This window comes from Aotus nancymaae, unplaced genomic scaffold (assembly GCF_030222135.1).
Source record: "Aotus nancymaae isolate 86718 unplaced genomic scaffold, 86718_ANA_hifiasm-v0.15.2.pri h1tg000057l, whole genome shotgun sequence".
NCBI classification, from domain to species: Eukaryota; Metazoa; Chordata; class Mammalia; order Primates; family Aotidae; genus Aotus; species Aotus nancymaae.
In genome coordinates this window covers 42,172,658-42,195,882 of record NW_026988471.1, presented here as the reverse complement: position 1 = coordinate 42,195,882, position 23,225 = coordinate 42,172,658, and the positions used below count along the sequence as shown (strand labels likewise).

At 39.9% G+C, this 23,225-nt stretch overlaps 1 protein-coding gene and 1 non-coding gene across 7 annotated transcripts in view; one reads left to right on the top strand and one right to left on the bottom strand.

Annotated features, from left to right (window-relative positions):
• THADA (THADA armadillo repeat containing) overlaps positions 1-23,225 on the top strand; it is a 357,394-nt gene that overhangs the window by 175,186 nt on the left and 158,983 nt on the right. For all 6 annotated transcript variants that reach the window (XM_064364035.1, XM_064364033.1, XM_064364034.1 and 3 more), the window contains exon 30: positions 11,118-11,286. In XM_064364035.1, coding sequence (XP_064220105.1) covers positions 11,118-11,286 — 169 coding nt within the window. The remainder of the gene's footprint in view (positions 1-11,117; positions 11,287-23,225) is intronic.
• LOC135269780 (U6 spliceosomal RNA) lies at positions 1,382-1,490 on the bottom strand. Its single transcript, XR_010338038.1, has one exon. It is a non-coding gene; the product is annotated as a U6 spliceosomal RNA (small nuclear RNA).

The following is a 23,225-nucleotide window of genomic DNA, read 5'->3' as shown; positions in this document are numbered from 1 at the left end:
CTGCTGCCTCGGTCTTCCAAAGTGCTGAGATTACGAGTGTGAGCCACCATGCCTGGCTTTGTTTTTTTATTATTCCAAATATATTTTGGAGACAAGTCTTTAAGACATAGATTTCTTTCTTTCCCTGGCATGTGGAACCAGAAAAATTAAATTGCAGCACGAAAAATTATAATTATACTTAAGGAAGTATTTTTTTGACTGGCAGTGTAAACATGGGCACTGGGATAACCAAAGGAGGATGTCAGACTTTCTCGGGGTATTTAAAAACTGACTGACAAGATTCTGTTTGGGATACTGTAGGCTTGCTGAAATACGACTCAACTTACCTAATTGCAGTTTTCATTTGAGAAAAGATACCTTGAATGAGTCTATTGCTAATATCTCAATATCTGTTGCTCTTTTGTGTCATTTTTCCAGGCCAAAAAACCAACTTTTGGGAATTTTTCAAAACTTTCCTTGTACTTTATTATTTTTAAAACTCATTCTTTCTGGTTTTATGAAGTGTTGCTGTGAAACATAAGGAGGGTCATTCAGGGGCATTAATTAGCTTTAGCAAAAACAAATTGCAGTCTCTGCAAACCAATCAAATTAAAAGAAATCCTCAAATTTCTCTCATACAGCAGTAGCACCAATCATTGTTTTAGCTGATGGCATCGGGAAGATTCATTTAACCCTCTGTAGATGCAAAATAATTACTGAGATTCTAGAGAAGAGATTCTACATGATGAAAGGAGTTGCAAGTGTGCGTTAATGACTGGATTCCGGTAAAAAAAGAGTAAAGGGTGCGTTAACGACGGGATTCCAGTATCGTTAATGAAGGGTTTTCCTGTGTGTAGAAAACACTGGTCATTTGTCTGCACTTCCACGGAGGCTCAAACTAGAGAAAATTGGCTCCAACTATAGAAAGACTGAGTATGGTTAGGGTTAGCCATAAAACTTTTATTATTAGCATTAATATTACGAGATTAAGCAATGGAACAAGTTAAGAGAGGTCATAATGATATTTTAAAATAAAAAAAGATAGCTATCTGCCTGGAATGTTTAAACATCCATTATTGAATTTTGTTATTGAAGGTGACTTTAGAGGTCACTTATTCTAATATGCTTTTACAGATGAGGATGTGAAAGGACATTATCTAATTTGCTGTGGCCACATTGTTAGATACTAATATTTTAATTTGAAGATGTCTTAAAAGTAGCCTTTCGTAAAAGACACGAAGGAAACCGTGTAAGTCCTTCTGCTTCACAGTAGGTTTCACTTCACCAAAAAAGTCACTTAAAGCTGATGACTGTATATTTTTTCCTAAGCCCATGAAGATTCTGCCAACGTGCTGACATGTATGTGTCTTTTCTTGTCATTACAAATGCTGAAGATTTTTATTTGGGCATTTCAAATTTGTCGTTAAATAAATACCATACTTTGCGCAGGGGCCGTGCTAATCTTCTCGGTATCATTCCAATTTTAGTATATGTGCTGCCGAGGCAAGCACAAAATTAATAGTATTCTTTGAATGACTGTTGAATGACAGGTAAGTGATTTGACCTGAGGTGGTCAGTACTGATGGAGGATATCGGGGACACTGCCATAGCCTTTGTGGAACTGTTGCAGTCTGACGTGGAGTTCTTCAAAAACTGTTGGTTGATGGCTGCAACTTGATGGATGATTTGCCTCAAAGTCTTGGTGATTAATTTGTCTTCCTTAAAGATAATATTTTATAAAGCTTTAGACATTGTTTTGTTTAACATTAGTTAGAACAGGAGGAAACATGTTTAGACTACCAATTCCTTATGTATGAGACCTGCAAATATGAGTTCCAGCCATTGAAATTAGTGGGATAAATTGCCTGTAAAGGTTTCCTCATTCATTATCACAACAACAAAAATATTGGCACAGGGCATTTTATTTGGTTGTGGTTACATTTTATTTGGGACTTCATCATTCTTTTTATGTTCCCACCAGACTATCTAGAGTGAAAACTCACATATATTTATATAGTACTATGTACTTTATTTTAAAGAGTTTATTGGAGTACTAAAAATAAGAGAAAATATTTTAAAGTACCTAGCACATTACTTGGCATCTGGATGTTCTTACCTTCAATTCAATTCCTTTTTTCCTTCCTTCTTTTAGCATGGCTATCAGAATCTTTTAGAAATGTAACAGATTCTTGTCAAAAGGGAAGTTAATAAAATTGGTGTATGTTGAGCATTCCCTTGACTCACAGGATGTTTAGATTGTCTAAGATTTTAATATCATGTCAGAGATAATCACCTGAAAAGTTAAATTGGTCAATGAAAAATACACTCAGCACCTATGATTTGTCCATTCAATCTGGGGCTAGAATTAGGGTACTTTGAATACCAGAATAAGAATATGTATTTAATGTGACAATAGAGAGCTATCCTAGGTTCTAGAAAATTTGAAAGCTAGAAAAAAGTTTTTTAATGGCAATAAAAACTTTCCTTTCTAAACCTCCTATCTATATGTAGTAGAGTTACATATTAATAGGGTTTACAAAAATAAGATGGTAAATTCTCTCTGTTCCTTTGTGTAGTGTCTTAAAATCACCACTCATTTCTGTTTGTGAACTGAAAAATCAATCACTGTGAATATGGAATCTCTTGCTCTAAAGGATAATGGCCTGAGTTTTAACTGTATTAAATCACTTTGAGAACTTGGCCTTTGAGCAGTGACCAACACCAAAGGAAAGCCAGCCTGTTACTGATTTCTCAGACCCGTCCACTGCGTGCAAGGAAAGGAGGAGACATGCTGAGAGGCCAAGTGTTATTACGTTCAGCCCCTTTAAAGAGTCAGTGGCTGCCTGAATGTGCTCATTTCTTGGTTGTTTGTGGAGCCAAAGCAGAAACATCGTGAAGGGTTTCGCAATTTAAAGGGATGTGCCGCTCTTGGAGTCTGCATATGCTGCAGCCCAGCTCCTGCCTTGCACGCAGCTCATCTCAGCCCAAGAACCCCAAGGGTAGATCTGGAATGTGGTTATTGTTATTTGCTTAGGAAAGACATTTTCTGCGCCTTCCAATGTCTTTGTATGTATTTTGCTATGAATTCCTTTCCATGTTTTTCCCAGAGTCAGGAAAGAATTATTGCTAAGGTATAGCACATTTCAGTGCCCCTGAGAAAAATCTCCAGCATTTGGTTGGGATCTGAAAATTTTGGTTTCAAATTATATTTTTTGTTGTCTCAAAAAATGATGAAACATTTAATGAAATTTCAGATGAAATGTAATTTTCATTCTCTACATTTTGATCAGCAGGTAACCAGAAATCAGCGTTCAGAAATTATGCATCTTTTCATTTATTTAAGAATATTTCTAATTCTGAACAATTAAAGCACATTGTTTACAGAGCTTTTAAAGTAACTACCACGTTGTATACCTTCACCCCTCCCTGTTGGAAAATACCCTTGCCTTATTTCCTAGCACTAAAAGGAATAGTCTGAATGCAAGTAGCCATAGCCATTGCATCCGAGACTCAGTGTTTCTGCCATCAGGTCACTGAATACCATGCCACTGAATGCCATGCGCACTTCTTGCTGGGGCAAGTGGAGGGATGCCCAGATGATGGAGGCTGATTTCTAGCTCCCAGCAGCTGATATTTCACTGGAATCAATAGCCTGTGGCCTGTCAGCCTGGGTCACTGGGAGGCAGTGTGAAGGTGACCCCAAGAGCATGCATTTTCTGAGGCTTAGACTCTGTGGTTGTGCTTGTCTCAAGTGGTCACACACTACAGTTTTCAGATGTTCTGTTGTGGCTTATGATTGTTGGCATTTCTTCGTAGATTTTTTTTAAGGGTTTAACGTGTTGCTTTGAATTAATTTGCAAAGAACTTTGAGTGGCTTGATAGATACATTTTTAAACTAAACATTCTGTGTGAAGTTGCTTTGTGTGTATGTCCATCCACTCTGGAAATGTGCAGTTTTTAGTTTAGCTACTGTCTCCAACTCTTATTTTCTCCTTACTACCCAAACCAAGGATTTTAAAAAATCAAACTTTAAAAGCCCCGAACTCATTACTTTTCCAAGAAATATATTTCAATAAAGAAATCCATGAGCTATGCAGAGGGCAAGATTACAGTGAATGCATCTTCTGTGTGCTAGCAGTTTGAGTTGCAGGAAAAGGAGCAGCTAGTTCAGGTGGTGGTGTACATCCTTTGATGAATGGAATATTGGCATAGGAAGAACAAGTAGAGAATCTGGCAACCTTGGCCATCACTGAACTCACCTGAGAATGTGGGAAAGGGGCTTCAGGAATGCCACATTTATAACAAAAACATATTTAATAGTTACAGGACATGCAGAAATATCTGCTTTTTCCAATTCACTGGATATGAACTTTTTAAAAATATATATATTTTTTGTGGTTTCTCTCTTCATGCATACGCACATACCCACACTTGTATATGTTTTCCTGAAGGCAAGATTTGAAACTATGAACGATACACTACAAAAAAGAAAAAGAAATCTGGGTATAATAATGGTAGAGTTGACAGAAAATAGACTTGGGCCCTGCACCAGGTGAATAAACCAATGAGTTTCACATAAACAAGTTGAATAGGCCCCAAAGAAACTCAAACCTCCTCTCCTTTCCAGCTCATTTAGGGGAAGAGAGGTGGGTTGGCCTTTGTGAGCACTTGGAGCCTGTTTGGTTTCCTCAGCCATTTGTTGAGACAGAGAACACTAGGACAAATAATTTGTAAATATGTATAAAGGTTTATTTCCAAATTATTCCACCTACCTGTCTTCAAGGCATTTTATTTTCATGCATTATTTCATTTAAGCTTCACAACAGCCCAATGAAATAAGCTCTCTTCCTTTTCTCCATTTGTAGAAGATAAAAATTTAGGAGGTTTACATTTAAAGTCACACATTAGTAAGTGTCAGAACTCGGATGTAAACTTAGGTCTGCTGGATTCCAGAGCATGTTCTTAATGCCTGTCTATGTGCTCTGTGGTAAAGAACTATGAAGACCGTGTTTCTGTTCTCAGTCATTTCAGTCTAGCAGATATGATGATGCCTGAGAGCTGCTTTGGGATAGGTCAGTGAGCTGCACTGCCTGCTTTGGCAGAGCTCAATATGCAGTTGCAGTAGGCAGAGGGAAGGAAGTGATTGATTCTGATCAGAGGAGGTATAGTAAAGTTTCCCAAAAAAGGTAATACCTTAGCAGAGGCCAGGCACTGTGGTTCATGCTTATAATCCCAGCACTCTGGAAGGCCAAAGTGGGAGGAGCGCTTGAGGCAGGTGTATGAAACCCTGTCTCTACTTAAAAAAAAAAAATGAACTAGATATGGTGGCACACGACTGTAATCCCAGCTACTCAGGAGGCTGAGGTAGGACGATCACTGGAGCCCAGAAATCCAAGGCTTCAGTCAGCTGTGATCTCGCCACTGAACTCCAGCCTGAGTGACAGAGTGAGACCCTGTCTCTAAACAAAAATGTAATACCTTAGCATAGTTCAGAAGATAAAGAGGAGTTCCCCTCTTCATTACAAGAGTACAAGAGTAAAAGGACATTATTCTAGTGAGAATAACATTCAGTTGGCTTGCCAACAAAAGATATATAGAAAGAAAGATTTTTTTGAAAGGAGTATAATCCAGAGCCTCAGCCTGCTGTGTCTCATCCAGCCTTTAGAGACGGCCTGTAAGGTAGGATTGTCTCAATTTTCGGTTGTCTGTAGATGACCGTTTCCCAAGAGCTGACAGCCATGCTGTAGGACAAACAGACCATAATAGCATGGCTGGCATTCTTGAGTAACTTTAGTGAGAGGTTTGAGGGGGTATATTATGGGGGAATGGGGTCAGGGTCAGACATAGCTGTTTTGAATTCAGCCCAGCTCCGAAGATGCTAACCGCTTGGTTAAATAGGGACATCTAGAGCAAGTGGATGGTCCTTTTCATCATTGGCAGAAGTTTGGGGGCCTTTGTTTTGTACATGGTACAGCCTCACCTGAAAAGTAAGAAGCAGGACTGGAGGTGGACCCAGAAATGGGGAGGAGCTGGGGGAATGTTAATTATGTTAATAAGGTAGGGTGGAAGAGGATATTGGCTGGATCCTGAAGCCGTTTGGAGACTTTGAAGCCTCTGGTTCCTGTGACCTACGGGAACTTGCTCAATGCTGCTGAGCCTTAAAGTTCCCTCCCCCACATGGCCTACAAAGTTTCTCTGTCACTCTGGCTTGTCGGATTTAAATGAGATACCACATACAGAGTCTGGTCTTTAGTAAATCCTCAGGAAATGTCAACTGTTATCAGGATCACCTTCGTTGTTCTGCTTTGTGGTCTAAAATTAGAGACTGGTTGGTTCTGTAAGTCGTTCATACTTCAGTGTGATTAGGTTGAATGTTTGGAAGCATTGGGCTTTTCCAAGGCTCTCAGGATTTTGAGGCAACTGCATTGTAAAGTCTTAGAAAGACCGAATTTTGTAGGTAGACAGACCCTAATTAAAATGCAGACTTTATCATAGTTTTATGACCCAAAGTATGCTGGGAATCCTCACTCTGTTCATCTTAAAATAGGGATAATGACACTGACCTTGGAATGATGATTAATGAAATAATCAAAATAGTGTATCCAAAGCACAGAGCCAGTACTGGCACATAGTAGTCACTTAATCTCAATTCCCTTCCTTTTGTCTGGGTGCTCTCAGGAGCAGTTTGGGTTCACATAGGGAAAGCCTCAGGTCTGGGAAGTACTTCTTTCTGGCCAAACCCAGGTACTCTCTGCCTCTCCCCACTTAGGCACAGCTGGGCATGATCTTCTAGACCAGTCTCCCACACACAGGTGTTGCACTTACAGCAGCAGCAGCTTGTGTTTACTTCTCAGGGCCTGAGAATCATTGGCTAGTTCTTTTATCTTCTGCACTAGACTGTAGGTTCCCTGTGGCCTAGGCAGTGACTTTTCTCTCCAATTCTCTGGTACCTGACCCAGTGTGTGCTTGTACTGGATACTCAGTAGATGTCCCTACAGCTGTGGGTGAGCAGAGACAGTTTTGGTGATGTGCAGCCACTTACCTTTGAAACCTATCAGAAAAAAAGAACAGATTGTGAGAGTAGATATGAGAAGAGAACACTTGGATAAAGCTTAGCCCCAACTCTGTAAAAGGTGGTGAAGTCAGCATGATCTCAGCAGAATGGTCCTTTTTTTGCCCAGGATACTGCATTCTGAACTCTTCTGGTTCCTGAAGTTTTAAGTCCAAGGGTGTATTTCGCCCTCATTTGAAGGTCTTTTATCTGTTACAGAAAGTTGTTTCAGCTCTGCCTCCCACTTGCCTTTTCTGTGCCACTCTACAGCTGTGTATGTCTCCATGGATACCACAAATTTGTGATGAGCAGTCTTATATCCCCTCTAAGCTGGTGGTTCCCTGTGAGCAGTGTTCTTCTCCACTGCTGTGTCACATGCAGCAGAGCACACACCTGACAGCCGCGTTGTGTGGTCATTGGTTTATGCAAAGGAGCAATGGGAGGTTCTCCACCTGGGTCTGGGAAACTCCCCCCACCCCAAGGATTTTGGATATATGTCAAGAACCTGAATTTGCATGGGAAATTGTGTGTATATGTATATATTCATAAATATATTCCTCTTGTGAGAGAGTCCATAGTTTACATTAGTTTCTGAAATATTTTCATGATCCTTAAAAAGTTTAAAAAAACCCACTCATTTAGAAATTTGCCACGTGTAAATTACCGTTTATGTTTTTGTTAGCTATTTTTGTTAGCTATTTTTGTGCTCCCTTAATTTCCAGATGTGAGCTATAGGTTGGGATAGCCAGAGAGCTCTGGATCACAGTCTGACCTGAGCGCAGCGTATGCATCCTGGACTTAGCCCTCAGAGAGTCCACTTAGCCTTTCTGAGCTTCATTTTATTTTTCATCTGTTAATTTAGGTCTGTAATGTCCTTTTGTGCTACAGGAATGTTGCATAGTAAAGAGATCACAGATGTGCAGGAGTTTTATCAACTGTCAAGGACTATTCAATTGTGGGGTGCAAGTATTCCTATTAAAAATGTGTCATGTCTCATGTCACACAGCATCAAGGACATGGTAGACAGTCAATAAACATGTAATTAAAATGAACATGGAAAGGGTTTATCAAAGTGAGAGGGCTAGAGGTTTCAAGACACTGGTGTCTGCGTACCTTGCAGATTCTGTGGAGGACCTAGTATTCAGGCCTAGAACACAGCTTAGGGCTATTAGAGGAATTGATTTTCAAGGAATGGTAAAAGAGGAAGTGACCTTCGAGACCTTAAGTATATTTGTTTCATTTTATAGAAGAAACTGAGACTTAGAGAGACAGGGGCTATCTCACTTACTTCAGAAGGGCTTAAGACTCTTCCTCAAAACTTTCAATGGTGGCCTAAAAAAGACCCTCTTTGCCTTCATATTATCAACATGTTGTCTTACCTTTTTAAAACAGCACAGAATTCACCACATGGTCTTAATTCTCTTATTGGGGCCACTTACAGGCCTGTAATTCTTGAATACACTGGTGCTATTACTAGACACAGGCACAGTGCACTTAAAAACTTGGACTTTCCGAAGATCTTCCTTCTTGGAATGTTTTCTTAGTTATCACATCAGACCACTGGGTAGAAAGCATTGCCACCATTCTCATCTGTACTGAGACTCAGAGAGGTTACTATGACTTGTCCAAGTCACAGAACTCAATGTCCAAAGCAGAATGAAAATCCAAGTGTTCTAATTTTCTGTTCTTATAGCAATAGGTTCTAAATGTTCTCATCAGACCCCTCCTTGCCTCCAGTAGGTAAGAAAACAGTAACCTAGAATTTTTTTTTCTTAGTGTTTATATATGTATATAAATTCATCTGTGATCTAATCTTTCCATCTAAAGAATTTGTAATAGAAAGGATTTTGAAATAATATTTAACCATTGCTTTATAATGAATGTTAATTAAATATTGCTTCAAGAATTGGCTTCTTTTTTGGTAATTGCATTACTTTTTTGAGGAGAGGTTTTGTTTTGCTTTTTAACCTGGTTGTGTGTATTTGGAAACTACCCTAACACAGGGTATCCAAAAGCAGAAAATTCTGGCACTTTCCCCACTTTCCATTCTTCCTCCTGTATGGATTCCAGAATCCTTTGGGAAATCATCATTTACAAAGGTCAGGAGCAAAAGGAAGGGCATTCTTTAGTGTACAGTTACTGCTAATTGGAAACTAAACATCTGTAACCATGTCAGAGTTATTTGTATTTGAAAAGAAACATTTATATACAAGAGCCCTTATGGTAACATAAAACTCACTGTAACACAAAGAGTGTGTGTTAGAGACGTGGGGTACAGACCCTAGGAGAAGCTTCCAACAAATGACTTTGCTGTACAGAGTGAGGTCATCTGCTAATTCAATCTCAAAACATTTTCAGAGTTTTTTTTTTGGTCAAATGAAGTTTTCTCCCTGACTCCCACCCCTACCATTCCCTATAGGCCAAAGCAAACATTTTTCTGCATTTGCCAATTATGGATTAAACATTTAATCATTTAAAAAGAATAAGTGAGAAAGTAGATGAGTTGTGGGGAACTGTCCAGCTATCTACTGTAACCATAGCTCTCTGTTTTCCCACAGAAATGTGAGGTGACTTCTCCATCCTGAAACTATATGTGCTGCCGGACCTACCTGACAGACCTAACTGTCTTGAGGGGGTGGGGAAATGACACTTTTTTTTTTAAAACTTACTCCATACGTCTTTCTTCTCTTTCCCTACCTCCCCCAACACCATGATGCAATTCTGCTCAGGCTGTTCTATTTGTACAGAAATTATATCTGTTTTTCTGTTGTCACATTATAATAAATGTTGGCGATAAGCTCTAGGGTGTTAGAAACATTGCTGTAGTAGGGCCCTATCCCTCTACTTCCTAAGCCAACATGGCCATGTGGCCCTAATGGCCTAGTTCTTACCAAGTAATTCCTTTGTGAACACTGATTAATTTTGAAAAAGTCAAGACACCATCTCTTTTTCTCTGCAGAGTCTACCCTCTTCTGGTCTTCCCTGTTCTTGTTGTCTAAGATATTTCTCTAAATTGAGTTACTTTTTTAATTGGATAAAAAATCATGAAGTTTTGAGAGTTCTAGTCAAGAACTTGCTTAAGCTGGTTCTTGAGTTTTTAAGCTTACCATATTGGACTTTCCTCTCAAATCATCAATCTCTTATCTGTGAAGGCTTTACAGTGCACAGTTTCAACAAAATGTTATGGTCTTTCAGGTTCTGAGTGTTTATAAAGTCGAGAGGCTTTAAATGACCTGACTTTACAGTGACCTTCGTAGAATCTCAAAATAGCACTTGTCCAGGACTTTTATTCCTCCTCTTTGGGTGTGAGTCAGCCCAGAGGCAAGGATTTGGTGATTTGAAGGTCCATCTCTTATTCTCTTAACAATAAGTTCAGACCATGTACTGTGCCATCTGTGGCACTCCCCAGTGTGGCCCCACCCACTTCTCAGCCTTAACTTTTACTGTTATTCATGAACCTCTGCATTATTCAGACATACCTACCTATACCTTGAATGTTTCTACCCTTGCTTTATAGCACTTTGTCCCCAGTTGAAATGACTTCAGATTTTTCTTGGCCTACTTGAATCATGCTTGCTTTCCTGAGTTCCATCCTTCTTTTGATTTTCTATAGTTATAATGTCAAGGTCACTTGCTTCTCACTTTTCCTACACTGTCTCGTACTTTTGGTCGTTTTTTTCAAATGTGCTTTTCCTCTGGCCAGCCCAAGTATGGGCTCTTCACAGACAATGGTAACTGTCTTATTGTTTATGGCACTTATCATGGTACCTTTGCTTATCATAAATACACAGTAAACAGTTAATGAGTAAGTTGTTTTTTCTACTCTCTGTTTATTGTCTTATTCCCAAGCCTGCCTACATTTATTCTTCATGATAAAGAATTACGGATGTTAATGATGTTTTTAACCAAAGCAAAGTCACCTGTAGAACTAATACTGCTACAAAACATCATTTGGAATAAGAAGCAGCTCCTGTCTCCCCTCAGCCCCTGGATGTTCTAACCCAAGCTAGATAGAATGTTAAGTATATACAAAGACACAGATGTGGACATGACTGTAGAATGGTCTTGTGTTTTTATTTCTCCCCAGGTGTGGTCACTCACCTGTCTACCATTCCCGTGAAATGGCAGCTCGTGCCTTGGTCCCATTTGTTATGATAGATCATATTCCTAATACCATCCAAACTCTGTTGGCCACACTCCCCAGCTGCACTGACCAGTGTTTCCGGCAAAACCATATTCATGGAACACTTCTCCAGGTAAGTAAAGTTGCTTTGTGTGACTTCTGTCAAACATCATAAGATAAACTTTGATTTCTCATGTACTGTCAGCTGGTGAAGATTTGATACACAGGCCTTTAACTTTATCAGAACTTTTTTTTTTTACTTCTGAAAGATCAGGTATCTCCTAATTATGCTTTTCTCATCCCAAATATCACTACAGTGTTACATTGTGAGTCTCTCAAGATTTTTTTTTGTAATACACCCTGTGTTTTCTATAGTATACTTTCTCCCACTTGGCCTTACCTCTCTGAACCAGATAAAACTTTGTCTTTTCCATCAAGTATGTCTGCAGAACATTTTGGGCCACTACCTATTCAGAGTGAAACTGAAAGCATTTCTTGAGAGAGGGTAGCCTGAGAGGCTCAGGAAGAGTGACACACATCAGGGAGAGTCTGCCCTGTGGCACACCACCTTAGTGTGAGGAAGGATTGAACTTTCCTGTTTTCCCTGAGCTACCAAAAAAACTTAGTATTTTGAATAAATATACGAGTTTATTGTTTTTAACCTAGCATTTCTTCTAGAAAAAAGTAACATACAAAAAGTAAATGAGAAAGAGACTTTTTACTGAAACTATCCTATTTCAACGCTAACTTGAGGACAGGTAATATTGGTGAGGTCTTCTGTTCACATGGCTGCTATAGTCGCTCACACAAGCATGGGGCTAGGAGTGGAATATACATGTCAGGTCATGTTCCTGGTTTATGAACAGAGTTGAGAGACAGCCTTGAGATCTCAATACACGTTATAAGCCTGAGCTCGACACTGCTGACATGGCAGGCAGTATGTGGAGTGATTAACAGGATGAAGCTCTGGAGCCAGACTGCCTGGGTGTGAATCTCAGATCTACCCCTCATTACTTACACATCTGTGTCTTCATTTTTAAAATGAGGATAATAGTAGCATATACCTCATAGGGACTTTGTGAGGACTAAGTGAATTAATACATATGACGTGCTTAGAATAGTGCCTGGTGCACCGCAAGATATACAGATAATCATTATTGTTACTCTTAATTTAAATAGACCTATACTATAAAGAAAACTAATTATCTTGTAACTAATTTCCCCTAGGTAATAAGAATGCAAGATAGAACTTTTTTTTTTTCTGAGACAGAATCTGTTGCCCAGGTTGGAGTGCAGTGGTGCAATATCGGCTCACTGTAAGCTGCGCCTTCTGGGTTCAAGTCATTCTTGTGCCTCAGCCTCCCAAGAAGTTGGGATTACAAGCCTGCCCCCACCCCCCACGCTCGCTAATTTTTGTATTTTTGGTAGAGATGGGGTTTCGACATGTTGGCCAGGCTGGTCTCAAACTCCTGACCTCCAGTGATCCACCTACCTCAGCTTCCCAAAGTGATGGGATTACAGGCGTGAGCCACTATGCCTGGCCGTTCCTTGGTTGTTTTCTATATTTAACAAATATTTACTGAATGTCTACTACATACCACTGTGTCACAGTCCAGTAGCAATAAGTCATTTTTGCCTTGAAGAAGCCAAAGACAAGAACCAGAAAATAATCACAATGCAGTGTGCTAAGTGCTGGTTGAACACATAGCAGGACCACCAGACTTGTCTGGAAAATCAGAGAAAGTGTCCCAGAGGAGGCGACATCTAAGTAGAGGCTGAAAGAGGTTAGCCAAGTAAAGGAAGGGAAGGAGTCTCCCATGCAAAGAGAGCAGCATACAGGTTCCCAGTGGATGAGACGGCAGCCTGGGTCGGAACTGCTGGTTTGGGTGGGACTGCAGTTCTAGGTTGACTAGTTTTCAACTTAGTCTCAGGACCTGTTTACACTCTTAACAGCTGTTGCGGCTTCTGGAGAGTTTTGTCTATCAATATTTAATTAGAAAGTAAACTTGAGACAGACTGGGTGCGGTGGCTAATGCCTGTAATTTCAGCACTTTGGGAGACTGAGTTGGACTGATGACTTGAGGCCAGGAGTTCAAGGCCAGCCTGGCCAACATGGCGAAACCCATCTCCACTAAAAATGCATAAATTAACTGTGTGTGGTGGTGCACACCTGTAGTCCCAGCTACTTGACTTGGAAGGCCGAGGCACGAGAATCACTTGAGCCCCAGAAGCAGAGGTTGCGGTGAGTCAGGATCATGTCACTGCACTCCAGCCCAGGCAGCAGAGTAAAACTCTGTCTCAAAAAAAAAAGAAAAAAAACAAAAAGAAAAGAAACTTGAGAAAATGTTAAAACACGAGGACTTACAAGCACATACTGCATTAGTCATAAAAATAATGACTTCATCACACACCTTGTAGCCTCTGGTAAACTCCACTGTACACTTTGAGAGAATGAGAACAAAAGAGGAAACTATTTTGTTAGCATCACTTGAAAATAATTTGTCTTGTGGACCTCTTGAAAAGATTGCATAGTCCCAGACTGCAGTTTGAGATCATCTGGTCTGTGTTATATACATTATGGGTTTTAGGTGGTTTCTTTAGTATAAATTCTTGAGCACTCATCTCCCTTGAGTTCTCACTACATCTCTGTGATAAAGAGAGGGGCAGGGGTTATTTTCTTAGTCTTAAAGATGGACCATGGTGGCCCAAAGATTATCATTTGCTCTGTCATGCAATTTATGTCTCTTGATTGTGTCAGACTCTGCTGCTGCTTCAAAAGAGCAGGGCTGGAATGATGAGGAATGTAGAACAGCCTTTTCAAAGCGTGAACCATATCGGAGTTAGAAGGAAGGCCTAGCTTGTCCAGGGGATCAGCCATCAGATTTTCTTTAGTGAAGATCCACTTGTTACTGAACTTTCTCCAAGTAGTTTGGTTGGAGTTGCTTCTTGGGCTCTCTCACAGTTGTGCAAATGAACCTCCCAGCCTCGTTTCCCACACCCACTACTGACAGGTCTGCCTGGACTTCCCCAGTCTGCCCAGCAGCAAAACATGGTCGTTTGTGCTGTCTCTGGGCTGCTTTTGATATTCTTAAGTTTACTTTTTCTGCTAGATAAAATGTGAAATCCCGTGGAAAAGTTAAAACCCTATAACTCTGGGGTTGTTGTGGCAGTTGCTCTTGTTCCTAAGTATTGGTGAGATGAAGGGCTTGTTGAATAAAAGCCAGCAAATGTGGCTGTTGGTATCGTACTCATGTTTGTCAGACAGATTCCTGCCTTTATCAAGGTTGGTTTACCCTGACTGAAAAGAAGAAGTCAAAGAGATATGGAAAGTCTTTCTGGCATGTTCTTTGGAGTGCTGCACCTGTGTTGTCCCAGTTCTGTCCATCCTGTGGTTCGTTACGGGAAAACATAGGGGTTAAGTTGGGGAGGGCTCTTTTTCTCTTTCCTTTCTACAGCTTCTAGATTCCTTCTCCACATAAAGCTACCTTTGAAATCATTAAAAAGCCTGCACCTGGAAAAGAGATGTTAGGGATTGAAAGGAATGATAATCTCCTTTGGACCTTCAGAGCCAGCTAAGTAAATACAAAATTGTAATTTTTTTCAAAAGCAGGAAATCATTTTATAATCAAAAAACAAATTCTTTCACAGAACATTTTCTTGAATTATACATTTTGACTGCTTTGAAAATGTTTACATAAATATATCAAATCTCAGAGTATTTCTATAGTATACCTTGAAAACAAGAAATGTGCTGATATCTGAATTTTCTGGGACTATGGAAGACTCAAATTATACCACATGTGGGATTTGTTTCTTAATCATTTTAAAAACCAGAGGTTCATAATTGCTGTGTTGAAATGGTTGGAAGTAACACACATTAGAAAAGGTGAGGTTATACAGCAGATTGATGAAAGCCAGGGGTAAATGACATTAAATCTCAGTAAAGGCTAGGTAAGAGCCATGGACAGTACCTCATTTGGTAACATCACTAGCAGGACTGCTCTGTCTTTTAAGTAGAATTAACCTTCTGTTTTTGTTGCCAGAACTTTTAATGTTGGGAACTTAACATTATTACTAGGTTACTTATCACCCTCAAGAAGTCATATTGGAGTTCAGAAAACTCTCTAATATTGAGGAGAAGCGTGGCCAACAATCATGAGGAAGGGTTTATTCTGATTCTTTGGTACTTAACTCACATTTTGGTGATTCATAAGAAAATGTATACCATTTGAAATAACAGTTTGAATTTTCAGTTTTTTCATTTCCTGTCTATTTTGTGTGTATGGCTTTTGCTGCTGTTGTTGTTATGTACAAATAAAAGGCGATCTATGCCCTTTAATTTAGCATTTTTTTTTTTTAGATGGAATCTCGCTCTGTTACCCAGGCTGGAGTACAATGGCACGATCTTGGCTCACTGCAACCTCCGCTCCCTGGGTTTAAGCAATTCTTCTTCCTCAGCCTCCCAGATAGCTTGGAATACAGGCCCGCCACCACACCCAACTGATTTTTGTATTTTTAGTAGAGACAGGGTTCCACCATGTTGGCTAGTCTGGTCTTGAACTCCTGACCTCAAGTGATCCACCTGCCTCCCAAAGTGCTGGGATTACAGGCATGAGCCACCACGCCCGGGCAAGATAAGGTATTAAACTCTAAAGCCCATGTTCCTCTTTTCTTTAGAATGTGCTGTCTCTGACTGATGTGAATAACAACTTTTTTTGGCTAGGGAAAATGAACCAAGAATGCATCTAAAGATAAACTTTATCACTCAGTTGCTCTCCTAAATTTAATTGGGTATGTTATGATACAATGGAAACAAAGTGAATCCGTTAGTGTTATTGAGACAGAAGTCAGTGAAACCCAGGGAAGCTGTGACCCGTAAAAGGTATATTGTACCCTCCCCTCTCCACTCATCTCTCTGTCATCACTTCTCTTTGGTCTTCCATTTAATACTACTAACTCTGTATCTGGAAATACAGATCCTCCCTTGGGACCTAGGCTATAGCGAGGTCCACTGTTGCCACACCTTCTATCATCCTTAAGCATTTGACAAACCTCTCCAACTTGGGTAACCATAGGAGTTATGGATCCTAGATCTAGGAGCTGATAGGACCATGAGAAGGTGGTCAAGACTAAATTTAATTCAGCAGACAATATAGCTTGCTTACCCTGTTGTAGGAAGTCATGAAAACACAAGCAGTTTGCCTTTGAGGCAAACTTAAAGAGAGCTGGGGATTAGAAGCCAAGTGAGCCAGCCCTTGGGGACTAGGAGTAACAGAAATGAAGAGGAGACAGAAGATATACAGCCACGTAGAGTATCATGCCTAAAAGGAGACTGAAACTGAGGCCATTTCTTCTTGAGTCTGGAACACCCTGATATACTCTGTGTTTGCTGTAGAGCCAGAATCTTTACATGATGGGAACAGTAGTGTTGGGCTGGATGGGACACATGAAGACTGAAGTTGGAGTACACCTTAGCCTTACCTTTATGGAAAGAAAACCAGAAAACAAAGAAAGAAGTAAAGATAGGTGAGTTCAGCCAGCTAGTTGTATCAAGGAATCACTGTGCAAGAAGCAGGGATTGAACCAACCGTCCTTCACTCTGTGCTACAGACAGGAGCAGTGGAAGCAAATAGACAGTCAGTGATAGAGGTAGCCTTAAGTGTCAACTCTACTGGAGTTTCTTAAATAAGGATGCAAATGAACATTTATAGAAAAGATACATATGTATTTCTATTAATATTCCTGTTGCATCAAACCTTGTGATTAAATATAAAAGAATTACCATTTCCATCTTTTAAAAATGTAACCATGTAAGACAGTGTCTTAATGCTTTAAGAATTTTAATATCATTTATATTTCTTAAAAGTACAAAATTGTGAAACATAAAATAGTCCAGCTGTCCAGAAATGGAACATTCCTTGATAGATTCCATTTGGCAACCTAAGATGTTGGCCGTCTCCATTGTTATTTGTTTTATGCCTTGAAAATATTATTTCAGAATGGAAAATCAAAAACCAAAGCATGAAACTATGCTGATGTTGTCAGTTATAAATGGATTTCTAGTCTGTGTGCTTTTTTTCTGGAATGAGTCATAATTTAAAGAAAATACTCACACTTGTCAGGTGGCCAGATTTATTCTTTCTTTTTGAGGACTTGTGTTACTATGAAAGGAGAAAAGTCTGTTGCTAGAAAGGTCCCCAGTCCAAGAAGGGTTAAGGCAGAGTTTCTCCAGTGGGGTGGCTATGGTTGTGCCAAGGTATGTATCGATTCCTTCAGCTCTCAGGGAGTCTGAGTGTGGCCTGGCAGGTCTGGAGCCTCTAGGCAGTCACCTGCAGCTGGGAGCAGCATCATTGGTTTTATCCCACAGTGCCAAAGAAAGATTACTTTCTATGTGTGCCTTGATGTGAAAAGGATTGGGAAGCACTGGGCTCTTAAAAAAAATGAAAGAAAGAACTAAATCTTGTTAAATCTTACCTTTTGGCAATATATTCCTTTCTGGATATAAGCCCAGAAAAGTCATTTTTAATTAAAATGCTCCTTTTGAAGATGAATTAATCCCTTCCTTATAAACATCCAAAAGCTTTTATTTGGTATCTGTTACTTAGGGAGCTTTTTCTGGGTGTTGGAGACAGCTCTTAGCTGCCAGGTTCTGGACCATTGACTGTACTACACCGTCACTGTTCCCCAGGCAATGTACTTCTGTTGTGAAGTGCTCAGAACTCAGAGTATCAGTCAGGTGGCATGTGGACCTTAGAGATTTGCCAGCTGATGTGTCCTCAGGATTTTGTTACTGTTCAGGATTACAGTAGGGGAACTAATGGCAAAAAGAGGAGATATATATATATATATATTTAGTTAGAGAAAAAATGTGTGTGTGATATAACAGTTACTGAGTTCCTACAGAGCCTCTTCTGGAGGATAGGCATTATTCCCATCCTACTGGTGAGAAAACAGAGAGCGAGAGGGGTTGTGAGGTTTCACTAAAGTTATGCAAGATTAAACAGTAAAAAGCAAAACTGAGATTCAAGCTTAGGATTGTTTGAAGCTTTTGAGCTTGTGCTTCTCTGGATGAGGAAAAGGAATATTGTCAGGGGAGATGGGTTCTCTCTGGGGCCTTCAGGTTGTGAGTAAAATGGGACTTGATATCATCTATTTATTCATTCATTTGACAACTGCTAATTGAGCACCAGCTACATGCCAAGCACTGTTCTGGGTACTTGGACTACGTCAGAACAGACGAAACAGATCCTTGCCTTCCCAGATCACTGCTCTCAGTGCACTTATATTCCAGCAGCAGGGAGACAGTAAGAAATGTTCAAGAAATAAACATTCAATAAAACATACCAGAAATTACTGTAGTAAATATAATAGGTAAATTAGATAGTTAGAAGGTAATAATCATTGCAGAGAAAAGAACAAACAGAATAGGCTACAGGGAATCAGGAATAGGTACGGGAGGAGGGCGGTTGGCATGTCAGAGTAGTCACCATTGGAAATAACATTTGAGCAAATTCTATCACAAGACATGAGAAAACTTATATTTTGAATAAAGATAAAGAGTAGATATCTTTTCTTCTGAAACTGCTGGCTTCAGACATCTGTAAGCAGATATACCAAGTGTATATTTGAGACTATTTTTACCCATAGGAAAGTGCCAATAGAGCGGATAGTCATGGATAAACAAGGCCAGGAAGAATGCTGTTACTTTAGAAACTTAAGAGCTCCCTAAAGTGAGGTTGTCATTACTATAGATACCAGGATTGCTGAGGACTCTGAAGCCCTTCTGCTCTGGAATCACAGTGAATAAGGTCAGTCTGTCATGGTTCTGATGAGCTTAGGCAAAGAGCAAAGTATCCATCATATTAACTTCCTCTGCTTTCTGGTATGACCTTTACCTTAACTCTCTGGACCTGGGCCTTAGAGATGTAGAGTAAATATGGAGAATGTTTATTCTTCTGTTTAGCAAATATTTATTGAAAAGTTAAGTACATCATACTATGTCAGGTACTATGGAGGATACAAAGAAAAGTTAATTTATAGCGTATCCTCTGCTCTCAAGAAGCTTATGAGTTACCTGGAAAATAAACCGTTGACACTGCAGACAGCTACACAGAAATAACATGGCTACATGTTATGTGCACCAAGCATGTAGCCCAGATCACACACATCTGAGAAGCAAGACCAGGATGAGCTGGAGAGGTCAGAGAAGGCCTCGGGGGAACATTGGGCCTTGAGAGAAACCTTTAAACTAGCTTTCTAAGGCAAGGGACATGGGATGAGCAGGCATGAAGGAGGGCATCAGAAAGTGTTTGCAGGAGGCAATGAGCAAACCAGTCTGTTGTGTCAAGGAGAGAGGATGTGTGAATGGCAGGGTGGGTGCAGGTCAGCATGTGAGCAACCACAAATGCCACACCAAGCAGTTTGGGTTCTGTAGGCCTATACCCTTCAAAGTGGGGCCTGCAAGACAGTAATGTACGTGGAAGAATATGTTAGTGTGTTTTTTATTATTATGGTTATTTTTAGATACTAGGGTCTCGCTATGGTGCATAGGCTGGCCTTGAACTCCCAGGCTCAAATGATCCCCTTCCCTCAGCCTCCAGAGAGCTGGGACTACAGGTGTACCTGGCTTTTAGCTCTTATTTTACGTTTGATATGTAATGCACATAGTGGATTAATAGAGTAGTATATAATTTCTAAGTTAATAAGTACACAAAAGCTGGGAGCATGTGCTCAGGTAATAGGCAAGAGCGGACTCGAGCCAGCTTGTCTCCATCTGGAGCCTAACTCTGCTGCTTACTAGCTATGTTATTTTGGATGAGTTACTTAATTTCTGTGCCTCTGTGTCTTCCTCTGTAAATGAGAAAATAAAATTACTTCATAGGGTGGCCGTGAAGATTAAATGAGTTAATAGGCCGGGCGCGGTGGCTCACGCCTGTAATCCCAGCACTTTGGGAGGCCGAGGCGGGTGGATCACGAGGTCAAGAGATCGAGACCATCCTGGTCAACATGGTGAAACCCCGTCTCTACTAATACAAAAAAAAAAAATTAGCTGGGCATGGTGGCGCGTGCCTGTAATTCCAGCTACTCAGGAGGCTGAGGCAGGAGAATTGCCTGAACCCAGGAGGCGGAGGTTGCGGTGAGCCGAGATCGCGCCATTGCACTCCGGCCTGGGTAACAAGAGCGAAACTCCGTCTCAAAAAAAAAAAAAAATGAGTTAATATGTGGGAAATGGGTAGTAAGGTCTCTGGTATATAGTAATTTCTCAGTAAATGTTAGTTGCTGTTATTAACACTTGCTGCTACTGCCACCACCACTGCTACTGGTGGGGGTGGGGGGTGGGGGAGTTGTGATTAAAAAATGTAAGACTCACTGATGTAGATGGCGAGTAAAAGATCTTGAGCTAAAGAAAACTGTTTAAAAAAATTAATGTTGTACATTGAAATAATACTGTAAAAAGTGAGGATTCCTATTGATATGTGAGTGCATGAGAGAAATAAGTCCATTTTTAGCAATTTTGACTTTATGTGTTATCATATTTTACAGAGAGGTTCCTCTGGTCAGTCACTCTCTTCTCTGCCTTCCTGTAGATCATGCTAAAGATTATAAGAGCTGAGATTAGCTCAGATTTTTAAGAGCAGAGTTCCTGCCTATCAGGTTGTTATTCCTTGCACCTGTTTTGTTTTGAATTACATCCTCTCCCTCAGACCCCAGACCCCATCGGAAACTTGATGAATCAGTGTCTCACACTGTCTGAGACAAGGAACTCTTTTATCATGGGAAGGGAGAAATTTGAAGTTCATAAAGTGAAAGGAGATATAGGATCCTCCTAGATAGATTAATCTAGCACTTTCCAAGGTTTTTTTTTTTTTTATCTTGAAAGACATGCTTTCCATCCCCTCCCAGCCATCCCACTCTTATTGTTTGAGACTTCATATGACTGAAGATAATTCTGAATATACTTTAAAAATAGAACACAACAAAACATCCCACAGTGGGTACACTATCAGACTTGTCATTTCCTAGAATACCTGTAAACTATCTGATGGTATGTGGTCCCAGAATGTAAAGGGATTTGTTTGGTGGTTCCCATCCAATAAAAATAGTATTATTTGTTGTTGTTTGTTTTTAGTATATGCAAATGGGAAAGGCAAAAGGTAATACGTTTGTTTTTGTTGGGGTAGCATATTTGAGATTGCACAGTTTATGTACTTGTTCTATAGCTCTTAGATATATTTATGGTACCTGATGTATTTGAGTTACTGAGGACTCAGCTGACCATTTAAAAGCACTGTGGTTGAGTGTAGCCAATTTGGCAGCCACCCCAGAGGCCCGAAGTAAAATCAACACACAGGCCTAAAGGAAAGTTTAAATAAGTAATGAAACTCTTTTCCTATTTGAGACCGTATGATTGTTCATGACCTTCTTACATTTCTCTGTATCACCACCCACTTCACCTTGGCTTCTGTGGCAGGGCTTCTCAGCCTTGGCACTGTTGACGTGCTTTGTTGTGGGTGTCTGCCTTGTGCAATGTGTTTGGTAGCACCCCTCCTCCTTCATTTGTGACAACAACAACCTAAAATGTCTCTAGACATTTCTCTATGTTCTCTTAGGGGTGGGGGTGCCGGAGGCAGGGGCAAAATTACCCCTAGTTGAGAACCTTTATTCCTTGGTACCAGTGGATTTTCCCCATCATCCTGTGGGACAAGGTGGGATACAGTTTTTAAAGTATCAACGGCCACAAAAGAAACCATTCCTGACCCAGGTACAAGTTGTGGCTCAGCACACTACAGTGAGGCTGTGCATAGGCATAAGTAAAAAGGCAGGGGGATACAACACTCAGACTGGAGTCACTAAGGAAGCACTTTCTTTCCTCTCTTTCTCTCTTTCCTCTGGAAACGTGCTGTGAACATATAAGCCAGCTCACTTTTAAAATCCTAGCTGTTTATAGCTTGCTTCATGTCCTTGTTCCAACCTGCCTCTGATCCATTTTCATTACGTATGGTTGAAACTGAATTCTCCTCTCCCCAGAGTCAGAGAGTATAGTACAATTCTAGGTTCTGTTTACCTAAGGAGGCTTTGGAAAATAACACGTAATTAAAATTTTCTCACTTCTTTACTTGAAACACTGATGAATTGCTAGGTACAGTTGCTGTCTATTTAATTGATCCTCTCTTGGGTAGGGGACAAGAGGCTGTGTGAAGAAATCTTCTCTAAGAACAGAGGTTCTGCTAAAAACCCAAAATATAAAATTTTTTTCTTCGTGTTAAGCATAAAGCTTTCTCCATATTCCCAGATTCAGACCTCAGAAAGGACACTGGTGAATAAATCTAATGGGTACTGAAAGTACATGGTAGAGATAGTAATTATGTCAATATTATTTTTTAAAAGAATCTTAAATATAATATATACCTCATATATGTAAATACCTAGAAAGTCAGTAGTAAGTCTGTCACTACTGTCAATACATAATACAAAGTGTTATGATACATACAAATAAGACCTTTAAAAGCATATCCTTAATATTGCTTTTAGAAATTGTCAAATTATTCTTATACATGTTTTTCTTTGTCTATTTAGAAAAAAAAAAGGAAAACTGCATCTGTTATATTAAAATGAAGTCTTTCTGTTTTGGATATGGCATATGTTTGGAAAAAACAGTTAAATCTTACTCGAATTTCTCTTGTTACTGTCAGTAGCGTGCATATTTTGTGCCTTCTCTTCACATCACGTGAATGGGATTATTAATTGAGGTATAAATTTGCACTTGAAAATGTTCATCCTTTTGGCCAAATGAGGATAGACTGTTGCCTTCCTGCCTCATCCTCCACTTTTTTCCTTATTAATTAGTGGGTTGTGTATTATAGTCTTGAATTGGTAGCACTCTGAAGCAGTTGTTGAGGTATGTATAGGCATCAGATAGATGTTTAATGCTGATATTTACTGCTGAACCCCCATTCATATGGAATAGGTGTTTAGAACCTTGGTCATTTTCCTATTTGGGATGCCTTTTTAATCTTTATAAAGTAAAATTTCTAGTGAGGAGGACATTTTTCATTAGCTTCCTAAGAATCA